At 47.1% G+C, this 16178-nt stretch overlaps 1 protein-coding gene across 4 annotated transcripts in view; it reads right to left on the bottom strand.

The window, feature by feature from the left end:
• Positions 1 to 1886: 1886 nt before the first annotated feature.
• Sf1 (splicing factor 1) overlaps positions 1887 to 16178 on the bottom strand; it is a gene marked incomplete in the record, with an annotated part of 15216 nt that continues 924 nt past the window's right edge. Inside the window, 13 exon segments of one of the 4 annotated variants that reach the window (XM_013514044.1) lie at positions 2647 to 2782; positions 3213 to 3417; positions 4169 to 4348; positions 4453 to 4512; positions 4781 to 5058; positions 5308 to 5488; positions 6300 to 6407; positions 6509 to 6624; positions 6720 to 6903; positions 7552 to 7641; positions 7816 to 7968; positions 10961 to 11036; positions 13917 to 14045. In XM_013514044.1, the coding sequence (XP_013369498.1) occupies positions 2747 to 2782; positions 3213 to 3417; positions 4169 to 4348; positions 4453 to 4512; positions 4781 to 5058; positions 5308 to 5488; positions 6300 to 6407; positions 6509 to 6624; positions 6720 to 6903; positions 7552 to 7641; positions 7816 to 7968; positions 10961 to 11036; positions 13917 to 14045 (1796 nt within the window). 4 annotated transcript variants of the gene reach the window in all.

Below are 16178 nucleotides of genomic sequence, written 5' to 3'. Positions count from 1 at the left end.
GTTGTGCCAATGTCCAAACTCTTGCTGGTAGCACCCATCATCCCTTCTCCAACCTGCACACCCCAACCTCAGAGGCCCAAGCTTGCTTCCTGGCTCTCAACTTCCTCCACTGCCCCACCCCCATACAGGTTTATTTTAATAAATCCTGAAAGCACATTTTTCCACCTGCACAAACTTAAGGTTGTTTATGCCCGACTAAGTTTCTAACCAGAAACCCGGCCTCCCCTTCTAGACCAATCTTGGGTTTCTGCAAAGCATTTGGCTGGGTCTCAGTAATAGAGCTCTCTCACACTGACCTTTCCAAACTGGCACGGCCCCACCAAGTGGAGGGGGTGGACACTGCTACAGCAGCACAAACTGGATGGGAACAGGCCCAGCCCTAACAATGGGATGAGGGCTTTGTCCCCACAGCTCCAGTCACAATGAGATGAAGGCCTTTTTCATACCCCAGGCCAAGTGGGGGAGCCCTGCTGCCCTACCACCTCTGACTGCTACCATAACAGGTGCTGAGTCTGTCTCTGAGGGTAGTGGCTTCCATTTCAGGGCTTCAGGCAGCTTGGGGATTGAAGCCTTCTCGGCCACATTTTTACTCTCCAAAACCTAACAAAAGCTGCTGGTAGGGAGCAGAGAGGGAGGGAGCACAGGAATGGAGCTGGCCCCAGGGGAGACAGAGGAGATAGCTGGGCTGTGGTTAAGTCATTTATTGATTTTATTTTTAAAACCCACATAGTGCCACTTTGCTGCTTCCAGAGCTTCAAAGAGCTAATTAACCGCCCAATGAGCCCACCAGGGAAACCAAGCTTGCGGAGGAAGCAATGAGGTGAAGCCAAGGTCAAAGAGGGTAGCCAGGTCCTGCCCCCACCCCACCAGTTAAGGACAAAAGGCAATCTCCCTTCATCCCCTTCCGGTTTGGAGCTTCATTAGGGAACCCCACCAAATCTGCCTCTCCTCTGAGGGTTCCTCAAGCCCTGTAGGCCACAACCATCTTGGACATGGCCCAGGCACCCAGGCTGGGCTCCAACTAAACAGTAGCCAACTCCCCACTTGAAGCTGGAGAGCAGCCCAAGCTGGAGTTGCTGTCTGTCCCTAGTGGCCAAATGCCAGGGGCAGCAGAAGCCTGTTGTCCCTCAGCGTCCCTGAAGGAAGCAAAGGCAGAGGTGTGTGTGTGTGTAAGTGTAACAGCAGCTCTTTCCAGGGATGGTACAACAAGCAACAGCAGCTGGAACTGCCCAAGGACCTCATTACCTTGTAGAGACTTAACAAGGAGTTCTGTGTACTACCCACTGCCCGAAACAAAGAAAAAGCGGACAGCCTAAGATCCTTTTTAAAGAAGTGCTTACAAAGCACAAGGTGGGCACTGCATCTCACCCCTACCCCTCCCCAAAGCCTGCAGTGCTGGCAGGCTGCAGGTCACTAGCAGAGAAAAGAAAAAAGCTACTTGGCGGTTTTAATTTTAGCTGCTCTGTGCCTGACAGGCAGGATTAGTTGGCTTGACCTTTAGTGTTGATGCCTCCCCAGGCCCAAGACCTTAGTCAGGTGGCAGCTTGCAGGCACAAATCACAACTGGAGCTCATCAAATGTGGGGGTCTAAGCCCTGGGCAAAGGCTTTCAAAAGGTCAGAGACCCAGGAAATAAGGGGTGACCAGGCGGGGGTGGGAGCCTGGTTGTCAACCATGTAAACTAGAAACAAGAGGACAGCAGCACCACCCACAATGCTCAGCTCCCACCAACTCAGCCCACACAGGGAGACAGCCGGCTTCCTTGACTAACATTCCACGGCTTTGCACCAGGGTTAGCACGGGCCAGGTACCCAACACAAGGTAGAGCAATGTTGGTACTGCTATGGGTGGTGGTAACGGAGGTTCAGAAGTAAAGAAACAGACCCAGAAAAACCACACTGCTCTTTTATTCAATGAACATCCCCCCTTTAGTGCAGTGTTGAATCAAACACCGAAAAAAAGCCCAGAGAAATTTCTGCAGATAAACCAGTGAGAGAATGCGCGTTACACATCATTAACATAATCACTCCATGAGGGGTAGGGAGCAGAAAGAGGAACATGAGGCTCAAACCCCTTGACACTGCAAAACATTCAGACGTTTGGGATTAAAATAAAATGTAAAAGGAAGCCTTCCAGGAAGGAGAGGAACAAATGGAATCTGGCAGCTTAGGTGGTCAGAGCACAGAAACGACTCTAGGCCGGCGGGCCCAAGGTGGCTTGGGCTGTACCACCAACCACTGGCAGGAGTGCAAGATGGACGCAGGTGCTGGGCCTGGGGATTAACCAGCCCTAGACAACTTAGACAAGAAGGACAGAGACAAACTCCATACTTTAAAAATACAAACATCCCTGGGGGTGGCTATGGTCCCTTGAAAAACTTAGAACCAAAGGACATCACCTGCCCAAGTAGCCTGACATTAAGGCTGAATGAAGCCTGTGCCTAAAACCATTTGCTCCCCTCTCCTTGGCAGGGGAAGGAGAATGGAGTGAAGGGAAAAGGTTCTAATTGCAGCAGAAGACCGGGGAAAGCACCTCCTTGGACGGAGTCTGAAGAAAGGAAGAGGTAAGAAAGTAACAAAGGAAAAAGAAAAAAATTAATTAAAAATTTCACAATATGGAGCCAGCGTGTTCCGATTCCGTCCACAAAAATAACTCAGGCTGCTTTGCCGAACCATCCTGTCCACCAGGGGCGCTGCTGAGGCTGTCTGCCTGGAAGGGTCACCAATGGGCGCGGAAAGTCCTCACTCTCATGGCTCGGGCCATCGCCGCCGCGGGGAGGGATCCTGGCGGCCCAGTTTGGGGAGAGGCAAAGGGAGTTGGGTGAGGAGAGAAAGAAGACAAAGAAGACACTCGATGCTACGGGGCGCCAGGAGAGCCCAAACTGGCGCCCCTACTACCACCTGCCCATTCCCAAGCGAGTCCTTGGTCGCTTGGCCCAGCCCGGTGCGTGAACACACACACATGCGTGCACACACAATCACATGCGTGCGTCCCAATGTCTGGCTCCATATGGTGAGGTTCGGCGTGTTTAAATGAGACCAATTCTCTCTATATATAATATATATTTTCTTAAAAAAATGAGTCTAGTTCTGTGGTGGAGGCGGTGGGGGAGCTGGAGGCATCCCGAAGGGCGGCATGCCCGCCACCCCCATGCCCATCATGGTGACAAAGTTAGAAGGGTCCATGGGAGGCGGAGGAGGGGGCGGGGCATACATCATGCCGGCGGAACCAGGCGGCGGAGGCGGCGGAGGGGGAGGGGCCCCGGGCGGCAGAGGCGGCTGGACCCCGGGGGGCAGGGGCACCATAGTGGGGTTGCCTTGCATCTGAGGGGCTCCTGGAGAAGCTGCGGCAGCCGCCTGCTGCTGTTGCCATGGCGGGATGGACCCTGTGCCAGCGCTCGTGGTGGTAGTCGTCGTATCTGGGGTGGTAAAGAAGCCCAAGGTCACACGCGCGGGGGCACACCGCGGCTCTCTGCGGCTGCTGCCTTGGGATGGGGGCGAGGGGCGCCTGCTCCTGGCTTGGCATGCTGTACGGTGGCGGGGGCGGGCGGGCGGGGCTGTCCTGATGATGGGGAGTGGAGGGGTGGGCAGGACTACCCTGGGGTCAGCCTCAAGGTCTCTGGGCTTAACAGAGTAAGCCCTTTGTCACCAATGCCCCTGGAGGGGCTGAGGGGAAAGTACCAGACACAAAAACCGGCTCTGACGTCCCTCCGCCCAGCCGCCGCCCAGCCGCCGCCACCACCGAACGGCACATTCAACCTCAAGGCCACAGCGGTTCTCTCCCCACTGCCTGGCCCTACCTCTGCAGTCTCTCAGGCCCAATCACAGTCCCTCCAGAACATGCATGCACCATCCCATTCTGGCCCTAGCACAAGGCTCACCCAGCCAGCAGCTCACTCTGTTGCCTAGAGGCTGGACTTCTGGCCACCCCCCTACAGTCGCAGGCTCCCCTGCGGGCCCCCAGTGCTCTCCCCAGACACAACCACACCAAACATCAGCTTTGCTCCCCATAAAGCCCCCATGGGCCAGGCTGCCCCTTGTTTCCCCCCAACCCCCAGACCAGTTTCACTTCAAGGTCTCTCCTGCCCATGAGCTGTGAGTTTCTATTGTTCCTCTCAGCCCAAATCCCCAGTCCCACCCACCCCCACAAGCCCAAAATACTCCACTCACTTTGCTGCCATGGCAAGGGGGTACTGGAAGCCATACTGCTGCTGGGCGGAGGGGGTGGTGGAGGCTGCTGCTGCTGCTGCTGCCATGGAGGAAGAGGGCCAGAGGGAGGGGGCGGGGGCTGCCCACTGGGAGGCGGTGGCGGCGGCGGCATCATGCCCATAGGCGGCGGCGGCATCATACCTGCAGTTAGGTAGAACAACGTGAGGCCTCCAGGAAGGAGAAAACCTGGGCCAAAGCCCCATTCATTCCCCAGGCCTGGGTGCGGACACAAAGCCAGCAGTTACCTTTTCCTTGATGCAGGCGATAGACCCCAGAGCCCACAGGCGTACTTCCCAGGTACTGATCTTGATGGAAGGAAAGAGCAGGGACTTAGCAGGACATTTGAATTGTCCAGGGAAGAAACCTCCAAATAGCTTCCTTGGCCCCAAAGACAGAGTCTCCAGCATCCTCCCCTCACAGAAGGTGCCTGGTTGCTGGGATAGCCCTGTTCCTCTGAAGCCTGGGCTTTGGGAAGGCTAGTAGGCCTTGTACACTTGCTAGCCATAGCTTATAGCAACCTGACCTAAGCCCTTTCTTACCCCGAAGCCCCAAGGTTTTTGGTCTGACACTTACTTACCCATTGGAGGAGGGCCATGGTGCCCAGGTGGGTGGGGGCCCTGGTTCATCGGTGGTGGTGGTGGCTGCATCCAAGGGGGTGGGGGTCCATTTGGGTTGTGCTGCATGGGATGTCCACCATGCCCACCTGTCAGGCTGGGTAATGGGTGTGGGAAGCTGTGCGGGCCACCTCCAGGCCCACCAGGACCACCTCCATGCATGCCGTGGTAGGGCCGACTCTCTGAAGGGCCGGAGTTCATCCAGGGTGGGCGGCTCTGGGTGGTGGACATGAGAGACTACATGAGAGTATTTCCTGCTAATGCCCCTCCCTGCTCCCCATGGTGGCAACACTGTTCTTCTGGCTCTACCGTGGGTCCCAACACAAGGACTCCTGAGTGTCCCCCACTGGCCACAATCCAGAAGAACAATGTTGCCAGCCACATCTATCACTTTGCTCCACCCAAAGCACTTGGCCATGGCTTCCAGTCTCCGCAGAAGAGAACAGGGGAGCCAGACCAAGAGAACCAGTCAGTCCCAAGGCTCACCGGTGGAGGCGGGTTGTTGGCAGGAGCAGCAGGCCGGGGTGCACTGGCCAGTGGTGTGGTGGCAGGGCCAGACGTGGACCCCACAGATGCTGGGACAGGGGCTTCACCCAGTTCAGCCATAAGGGACAAATACTCTTTATCCATCCGTGCTTTATCCTGAGCTGACTGGGGGTCACCAGGTCTGAAATTAGGTGGAGACACAAAGAGAGATGGGGAAAAAAGCTCAAGAAGGAAGCTTTGACCTTGACGAATTTAGTTTTCAGAATTCAGCCATTACTAGATCATTATTTCTTCCCAATCCTTTACTAGACATGCTTTTAAAAAGATCACACCAGAGCACAGGTCCCGAGTTAAAAACCATGGTGACAGCACCAGGTCCTCATCAACCGAGAGTAGCACAGGTCCTTCACATCTCTCAACTTTCATCAAATTGTATCTTCCCAGTTTGAGGGAAGGGAAATCTATGTACAACTGGAGCAAGTGCCAGAAAAATTCTGTGACACCAGAGTAGGAAAATGATGGCACTGAGAGCTGACTCGCAAATGGTCAAATTCCAGTCTGTTTAGTCTTGAATTAGACTTAAACCAGGAAGATTGAGCCATAGTTTCACTCTGCCAATTCAGACTGGTCTTGAAGTCATTTTGTACGTCAGGTTGGCCTCAAATTCGCAGCCATCTTGGCTTAGCCTCCCGAGTGCTGGGACTTCAAGTGTGTGCCACCATACCCAGCTAGACATTTATAACCAGGATAGAAGCTTCTTGTTTTCCTGGACTCAAGGACCAATAGGGGCTTTCTGTACAACATATTTCTAATCCTTCTAAGCTTTAAACCACACCATACAGGCTACATTCACAAAAACACCACTTCTCTTGGGCGTGAAGTTAAATACCAATTCACGTGTTAAAAGCTATCCTGAAAAAAAAAAATACAAAAAAAAAAAAAAGCTATCCTGCACATCATGGGCTATCAGTGAATCACCACCAGCCCCTCACCTCTGGAACTTGCAATCTGAAGCGATGTGCCCAGCCCCTCCACACTTGGTACACACTGTAGTGTTTGTAATGCTGCGAGTCTCTGAGCTCTGCCAAGGTCTTAAGATCCTGAGGAAGAAAAAAAAGACATCAACTCTAGGCTACGGACATCGTTCTCTGCTTCCAGATTCCTCGGGTCTCTGCAAACTCTCTTCTACACTGAGCACTACCTGTTATCATCTTCCCGGAGGGTGCCATTCAAGCGAGCCAACTCTCGAAGTTGCATCTTCCGTAGATCATTCTGGTCCTCTGGGGTCTCAATGCCCTGCTTCAAAATGTTTCTGATCTATTGAAGACAAAATGGGTAGTTAACTGCATTAAGTGCTTGGGCCATAGCCTAGATTTCTGGCAAGAGGCTTCCTTTCTGGGCTCATCACTCACCTGTTCTACTGCCTTTTTGACATTCTCCATTGTATTGGCAGTGACTAGAGCATGAAGTGGTTCATCTTCTCCTGGCAACATCTGGCCATCTTTGCGTCCAACCTTCCCTTCTTTCACAGATCCTTTCCCTCGGATCATGATCTTAGCATTGCACTCCTTCTCAATGTTCTTCAGGGTGTTCCCTCTAATATGGGCAAAAAGCTCTAAGTTTATACCTAAGTTCACACTCTAGTGGGGGCAGAGGCTAAATAGGCACTGGTGGGAAAACTGCAAATACAGAGAATTGTGTGACCTCTAAGTTAAGGCCAGATGCAACAAATCTGAGGATTTCATTTTTCTGTAGTAAAGGAAAAATGTTATGACTCTCAGATAGAATTCAAAGTGAAGCCTACTGAAAAATATGAAGGTGAGCCAATGCCACCCAGTCAGGCATCAAGTAGATATATCCCAGAGATTCTAAGGAATTCTATACCCGCCACCCCATCCCGGCCCCCTGGCCAGTACTGGCAGACCCATGACTTGAACATTATTTGTTTTAAGACAAAAGATGTTAATATATGAGGTTTTTCAGGGGCTGGGGATTTAGCTCAGCGGCAAAGCACCTGCCTGGCAAGCGCAAGGTCGTGAGTTCGGTTCCCGGTACCGGAGAAAAACAAAAAAACAAACAAACAAAAAAATATATGAGGTTTTTTCCCCCTCTAAACTAAAACCTCACTATTCAGGTTTAATTTCAGCGCTGGCACTTCACAGTAAGTAAGTGGGTTTTGGGTTGCTGTTTGGGCACTCATCTCTAAATTGTTTGCCATCACTATCTAGGGTAATAGTTACTCACCTTGGTCCAATCAGCAGCCCTACAAAGTTGATTTCCGGATATTCATCTTGGGGAATCATTACTTTATCGCTCACACGTGTTGCTGGAGGTCTAAGGAAGAAAGACCATCACCAACTCTGCACATTTCTGAGATGAATAATCCACAGTTCTCCTAGAACCACTGATACAATATGCTATCTACTGGTGATTTGGGCCAAGAAGTAAACAGTACCAAAATCGGCCTGCATATGTCCTTATTCTAAACAACCTAGCCTTTCTGCTTACTTGTAATCTGCAGGTGGTTTGAAATCAGGGTTGAGGGCAACCATCTCTGTGATGAGGTTGTGCCGCTCCTCTTCAAGCTTCTTGCGAGTACGGAACTCTCGAGTGTTAAGCCGCTTCCCCTCGCTATTGTAGATGGGCTCAGGGGAAGGGGACCTGTGGGAAACAGACCCTCATTACTGCTCTGCTCCTACTCCCCTCATTCCCATATGGACTATAACACGCCTTCCCCAGCCCCTCTGCCTCTCAGACCTAACACTCTTCGGAGGAACCGACCGTAACGTGTGCTATTCAAGATCGTGTGGAATGGGGAGATGGAAGCTGGCTTAGCATTATGGGCACTTGGGTGTGTGAAGAAAGAAAAAAATAAGGGTTTGCTTCTAAAAGTGATGAGAGGGGGAAAAAAATGTCTGTCCTTTAGGGGGAAATCTTTGGACTGTAAGGACAGTATCACTCTCTGGAGTCTTCTTGTCAAATATAAATTTTTATTTGAAAAAAATAAAAAGTATCCCAAACTTGATGAACCGCAGAAACCCCAGTCTAGGTGTAATGTGAACTCTTGGAGAGCTCATGCCTATCAGGAAGAGCATCTGTACCCTTGACAGAGTGAGCACAAGCTCTTTCACCCATAGCAGCTGGACTCAAGCTATTGTAGCTAGTTGGCCCCCATAATGGAGAGAGATGGTTCAAGGCTTCGTCTCTGCTTTTCCTTCAATGGCCTGGCTGGCTGTGTCCAAGGCCCAGGAGACAACCTGTTTCTGGCTGTTCAAGGTGGGGAGTCTGGGTAGAGAAAACCGTTAAAAGTGCTACAGCAGCTTCTGCAAGAGGCTGCAAATGCAGACTTGGTCAAATACTTGTCTAGGGTATGAACCTGCCAACAGCAAGGGGAAAACCTACAATTCTCCGCCAAAGTTTAAGTCCAGAAAGCAGATTTTTCTCTCTCATTTTTAAAGGAGTAAAATGCTGATGCTATAAGCAAAAAAAAATAGTAATGATAAAATGGTCAGTTTACCACAGCTGGATTTTGCGGTAATAAAAAAAGAGAGAAGTTACACTCCTAGAATTCTGTGTTAAGATTATAAAAAGGACCATAGCTTGATATTCTGTATGAAAATTTAGTAGCAGCTGCAAGAAGGGAAGAGACCATGTGGATCACGTTATTTAAAAAACATCCTGAAAGTAGTCCAGACTCCTATACCCTTGGTTTAGTTGAGAACCTTGCCTAGTTGGAGAGCAAGGACTGAACTCGGCTGCTCCCACTGTCTTCAGCCTAAAGGGAACCATGTCATACCAAGTTACACACACGATGGAATAAAAGGTCAGGTTTGTTCATGGCTAATGACGACTAAATGACACCTCCGTTTCTAGCATTTGTATACACTGTTGACACAATCCAGTCATAGTAAACACAAGCAAACATACCCCAGCTCATTAGGCTATCATCTTACACATTTAAGCCTACAAGAGATTTTAAAACATTTTTAACTGTGCATGTTAAGCAACATCAAAATCATATGAGTGGCTTAATTTTAAAATACACCTTCTTATGAAATAATCTTATTAAGGTAAGAAATCCATGCATTTCCTTCCAACCTGGGCTCAAAAGCAAAACCAACCAGGCATTGAGGCCTCTTTCAAAAGTGAATACAAGGAAGGAAAAACCCTGCTCTGGTTTTATTTCTAACACACTTGACAATTTTACTGCCCACCCAGGGTGTTTCTGGCTAATTACCAAAACAAGTTGTACCAGTACCAAATTGACCACTGAAAGGCCTCACAACAGTTTAACCTCTTCCCAAATTATGGAAGTGAAAGGCAAAAGCTCATAATCTAGAGGTTAGACTGGCCGGACTTCTTCACCTAGAATAGGCATTGGGTAAATCAACTAAATTCTAATCCCAGTTCTCCAGGAAGCAAAGAAGGTTTGTTAAAAACTCAACCTTTGGAGGAATTGCCTGGTAACCTGTAGACATACTGTTAAGGGGAAAAGGCCAGAAAGGAACTAAACAGTTGTGGTCTATAATCTACAATGTTAATCTCTTTAGAAAAAAAATTTTAAGTCAAAAAGAAATGTAAAACACAACACAACCTTCCAACCAAAATTACTGGTAAAAATGTAACCAATTTAATAAATAAAATTAAAGCATCAATATGGAGAAATAAAGTTAATTTGTTTCCTGGCAAAAGGCAGCAGAAAGATGCATGTGTGAGTGACTTCTAAAGCCATTACATCATCTTTCTGCTTGAATGAGCCATTAACTTGGTAACAAAAGCCACGGACACTACTTTTTAAAGCCAAGTCTTTTCAACTATGCTGCATGCACCAAGATATTTCCCTGAGAGGAAGAGGTTTATTCTTCTATTAAATGACCAGATTTTAGCTATTAAAGATCAGTTAGCCAATAAAATTCCAGTTGAAAAAGTTCATCTCCCTCACATAAACTTTTCACTTTTCAAAGGTGATATAAATTATTAACTGAATGAAATGACGTGACCACAGCTGTTTGAGGCCCACAATCCCCCTTTTTTTTTTAAATGTAATTTATGGTTGGTTGCTTGCCTTCCCAAAACAGGTGATAATATTCTGGCCCCTCCCAAAACCCCCAGGCAATGGCCATGGCTGAAAATTAATTGGCAGTTAAGGAAGTTGGTTAGAAATCTCATCTGATTTTAAAACCACCTCAATACCATGAGCAGGAAGACTGCGCAATGAGCTGGCCAGAGCTTCTGGCCCGCTCAAATTCAGCGATGTTCAAAAATACTCTTAACACCTGCATCATGTACCTGTGAGAAAAACTGCCCCATGGGCTTTCAGCCAAAGCAGGCACTGAAAAGGCAGGTTAATGCCACCTCTCAACTCTCCCTAGGGGTGGGTAAATCAGGTTAAAATCTACACGCTTACCAATCGGAAACCAGTTGTGCATTTCCAGTAACCTTTTGTTCTCCCAATAATTAAGTCTCATTCCAATTCTCTAACTGCTGACTGACCATATATATTGCTAATTTAACCCTAGTCCCCAAAATGGTCAGACCACCAGTTGTCTTAACTACCATTTTAATGAATTGACACAACATGTTGCCACCAGTAAAACGTATTGAGAAAAAGGTAAAAAGCGTTACTGTCAGCTGGTTAAAACTGTTTCCCAACCTGTCCTCAGGGTTAGGGGGGATGCCCAGGTCTCCTGTGCGCAGTTTACGAGTCAGGTCTTCTATCTGCAGTTGCACTGGAAGAAACCAGGTTAGGAAAGAAAAAAAAGGATGGAAAAAAGACAATGTTACCAAAAAACATCTCAAATCTCAACAATAAGCATGAAGAACTCGGAGACTTTGAAAGGGACGACTGATCAGTGACACAATGAGGCAAATCCCCCAACCTCCTAGCAGCAGGAGTCCATTTACATCTACAGGTATTTTTCACTTCAAAATGGTTATCACTTAAGGAAGCAAACAGTTTGTTGGAAGAGGGGTTAGCAGTAGACTGTTCACTAAGGCTAATATCAAAGCAATTACCAGGAGGTGGTCACCTCTCCCTACCCATTGATGCTTGCTTACAACTAGTGATCAGAACCAACACCATGTATGGTATCACCCACCAGTACCTGGTTCCCACCAAATTACTTGAGGGGAAGACTTTGAGAGTTTTCTTTTATAAACATACCCCAAAATGAGACCCAATTAACATGGGACAAGGAAAAATACCAGTTGAGCAAAGACAATTTTCAGTAAGACCAGGTTTAAAGTTCCTTTTAACAAGACATTCAGTGACCAATTTGACATGTTAAGATTATTTATACATACACTTTCTGTACCACCAGACCTGCACTAGTAAGGGTATCCCAATACCTCCAGCTTTTATTCAAACATTAAATGACAAACCATTATCTTCATTAAACCAGTAGGCATAAGGTGCTAGGAGTTTAACCTTAGACCTGCTATGGATACGGGGAGTAGTGTGCAGAAGATGAAAAGTGTGGCTCAAGAAGAATGTTATGTGGCCCTCAGGCCTTGGCCTGAGGCTGTACAGGAGAGAGAGAAAGATGAGGGCTTCACAAAAGTTGCCAGTGACTGCAGGGGAAATATTTACACAGTTGATTTACTGCAGAACCAGAGTGGCTTTCTTCAACATGCTGAATAACCACCTCTTTCTTACCTTTGTAGCACCTCGAAGTTCTGAGCGGGGATCTCTAATGAGGGCAAGTCTTAGTGGGTTGCGTTAAAACTGAGCTAGCTCCAAAAAAGGATTAATGAATGCCTAACCCAGTATCTTTCTTTAAATTCAAACCCACAAGGTTGTACCACACCCCCACGTCAAAACCCTGAGGAAACAGAAAATTATTAGGGGCATTCTGGGAAGGTGTGTACCATCAAAGTCAATTTTTTCTTTGGTACCAGAAGTCGAACTCAGGACCTTGCACTTGCCAGGCAGGCACTTATGCCACTGAGCTATATCCCCAGCGATCAGAGTCAAAGGATGAAAGATTTATCTAACTCCCCAAGTTCCTTTATGCCAAACAAATTTGACTTTGCAGTCAAGAGCTAAACTAACACAAGGTGAGTCACTTTCTTTTCTTTTTTTTTTTTTTTTTTTTGAGACAGGTTCTCGCTATGCAGTTCAGGATGGTCTTGAGCTTACTCTGCAGCCCAAGCTAGTCTCCAACTCACAATGATCCTCCTGCCTCAACCTCCTGAGTGCTGGGATTACAGACATGTGCCATGCTGCCAGGCCCAAGGTGAGTCACTTTCATTGAGTAGTTCTCTAAAGGGGACTGGGGGGTGGGTATGGGGGTCTGAGCTTAATAGCTGATACTGAAGATTAAATAAAAAAAGACTGCTATCTCTCACAGAGCAGAGACCTATACCAGCCTCTGCTTTGATTCTATCTACTTCAATGAAGGCTATATAAAGCCCTTGGGACTCAGTGCCTAACTGGGTCTCCACAGGAAGAAAAAGAGTAAATTTGTTTCCCTCATTTTCTATGTGTGCTTGTGTTCTTCAGATATGACTCTATTAGACTGGGAAGTCTCACAGTAGTCTTTGAGATATTAAGGGGATGGATGACAGTAGACAGAGCAGTGGAGAAACAAGCATTAGTACTATAAGGAGAAGACAGACAATTCTAACACCTCAAAATTCGCAACAATCTAAAACCCAAGAAATTAGGACCCTCTACAATCAGAACATGCTGGCCTAAAGCTTTGTTAAAGCCAGTTTCACAGAATCAGAGCTGTCTCTGCCTTAGTTTCCTCTAATGGGTATTTTTATTAGGTTAGTAAGAAATGTTCATCAAGTGTACTTTGTGGAGATAGCTGTATTATGTAAATACAAAACTTCCATTAAAGACCCTGTAATTTTTTTAAAGTAATTTCAAGGTTAATTTCAAATCCACTGTGGATAGTCACTTTTAATTTTTGAACTCTCCCAGCACAGATCTCTTACCCTACCACCTCGTTCTGTATCAAGCAATATCCCCTTCCCAACAGAGTTCTTTAGCAGTAAATATAAGAGCCTTTGTGTTAAGACAGCTCTCCAAAGACCAAACCAGAAAAAATGTTGAAGGGAAGGTTAAATTCAACAAAAATGGAACAGGGGTGAACTGTAAACACACTTGCAGAACCATTTTTTTGTTCAAACTGGGTTTTATTTTTTTCTTTTGAGAAAGTACCTATAAAAAGTAAAACCACATTTAGGGAAAGGGAGGAATATGAAATTATAGTGAAAGGCCGTGCTGTGAAAAAGGTACTTGGCTTACAATACCTGCAGTGTTCTCCACTGGGCCTGTCCAGAGGCAGACGAAGCACTCACCTCATCAACTGGCACTGAACAGCAGCTGAAAAGGGTGGGCTGCCACACTGGGAACTATTCTCACTCCTAAGTGGGCCCTCTACCTTCCTGGCACTCGTAGTAGAAAACACTGCCTTTACGAACAAACCAAAAAAGCTGCAAATGTAGGCAGGACTCACTGAGCCAAACCTGATGGATTCTGCCAAAGTCATGAAAGTACACTTGATCATATCTTGTCTCAATAAAACTAAAATCTTAAAACTTTCAAGATATATCACTCAAAATAATCAGAAAATGAGCTTGGATGCAGAACGTGTATTTACCTATATAAGCTCTTTCTTGTTCCCGAGTAAGTCCAGGTGGGATAACTGTAGGCATTCCTGGAATCACTGTCTTCTGTTCCATTGTATCTTGGTTCCAGCGGCTCCTCTTGCGTTTCTTACTTGGGAAGTCTAAAGGCAGACAAAGTCCATCAGGCACAAATTTAAACAAGCAGCGGTGACTAGCAATAGGCAGACCAGGAGGCACAGTACACACAACCTTAGCATACCGTCAAACCGAGAACTTGACCTAAAATTTAAATGCCAGAGGATGAAAAGGAAACCTCACAAATGAAAACACACAGCAACTACAAGGTACTTGGTCAGGCAAATTAATATTTAACATCTGTAACTTGTGTCTAGAAGACTTCCATAAATCTGTCAACAAAATAAATCTTTTTGTTGAGATGCTAGGGCTCAGACCAAAAACCTCAAAAATGCTAGGCAAGGGCTCTGCCACTCTGAGCTACACCCCAACTAACAAATCCTGATGCATACACACATCATTCACAAAGTGAAAATATTAGCTGGTGCTTGCATGTCTGTAATCCCAGTACTCAGGAAGCTGAGGCAGGAGGATCTCTTCAAGTGTCACACCAGCCTAAATTACAGAGACCTTGTCTCAAAAACAAACAGCCAGGTACAGTGGTGAATGCCTGGAATCCCAGCACTTGAAAGGCTGAGGCAGGAGGATCAAAGTCAAGTTTTTTGTTTTGTTTTGTTTTGTCTTTTTGAGACAGGATCTCACTGTGCAGTTCAGGCTGGCCTTGAGCTCACTTTTTAGCCCAGGCTGGCCTCAAACTCCCAATGATCCTCCTGCCTCAGCCTCCCAAGTGCTGGGATTACAGGCATGTGTCACCACGCCCAGCTCAAAGCCAAGTCTGAGGCCAGCCTGGGGTACATAGGGAGTTCAAGGCCACTCTGAGCTACACAATAAGACTCTGCCTCAAAAAAAACAAAAACCGAAGTGGAAATGTTAGTGAAATATATACTTTATCCTCCATGAACACCTTGAATGACAAGATTTTAGAATCAAGGATAGGCCTATACAGTAGCAACGGGGAATCCCTAGTTTCTCCCACCTCCATTTCTCTCACCATTCTAAAAGAAGTTAGAAAATAACTAAATGTATTATTACACTAAGTGAAAAAGCATGACTCTCCAACAGAATCAACTTTTTCTTCCCAAGCATAGTCAAGATCAGAATTCATTTTTCCTGGAAAGTAGTTGGACACTTTGCATCAGAACTCTTTGGAACACACATGTAATCCCAGCACTCCAGAGACTGGGGAAGGAGGAGCTTGAGTTTGAGGTCAGCCTGAACTACACAGTAAGACTGTCCCATAAAACAAAAAAAACGTGTAGAACTCTTCAGAGTTCAAGGCCAGCCTCAACTACACAGCAAGGCTCTGTCCCATAAAACAAAAAACGTCTAGAACTCTTTAAAAGAATACAAGCCTGATGTGGCCGCGCATGCCTGTAATCCCAGCACTTGGGAGGTTGAGGCAGGAGGACTGCTGAGAGTTCAAGGCCAGCCTGAACTGCATAGTGTGACCCTATTGCAAAAAGAGGAAAAAAAAAAAAAATCCACAAAAACTACATAGTAGCCAAATATTACCCTTCTCTGATATGTACATTTCCCTACATTTACCACATGAATTTTTCTACTTCCCAGGGGTTGCAGGTCCAAAATGAAAAACCTTTTCAAGCAGTGAGAGAAGTTCATCAGACCCAAAACTCTCTAGGGTTAACAAACAGGAAGGTTAAAAGCCAAAAAAGGACCCAATCATCACCTGAAGCCTTCTAACCTCTGCATCTTGTATTCAAAACCCTGCTTTAGCCAGGTGTAGCGGCGCACACCTGTAACCCCAGCACTCAGGAGGCTGACACAAGAGGATTACCACGAGATCCAGACGAGCCTGGCTAACAGTGAGCTCAAGGGGAGAATGAACTACATAGTGACACCTTGTCTCAACAAAAACATCTGTCTTTCTGCAAAAGCATTCTTGGTATTTATCTCCCATATTCGCACAAAACCAGGAAAGGAACTGCTCTACATCGTCAGTGGACCCTTTCACACCGTCCTAGCATCCACACTCAGCACCCCGTGCCCACCCATGGATACTCTAAACATCCTGTCAAGAGGGCAACAACAGGGGGAACCCCCTTCAGCTTTCCGAGTTGCTCCAAGCCCGACCAACAAGCTGCGCCTGCGCAGTGCACACACCCTCCCAACCCGCTCCCCCTCCCCCAGCGCGCGTGCGC

Source organism: Chinchilla lanigera, unplaced genomic scaffold (assembly GCF_000276665.1).
Source record: "Chinchilla lanigera isolate Chin_1 unplaced genomic scaffold, ChiLan1.0 scaffold00021, whole genome shotgun sequence".
Taxonomy (NCBI): Eukaryota; Metazoa; Chordata; class Mammalia; order Rodentia; family Chinchillidae; genus Chinchilla; species Chinchilla lanigera.
Note: the sequence above shows the minus strand (reverse complement) of the source record. Positions and strands in the feature narration are given on the sequence as shown.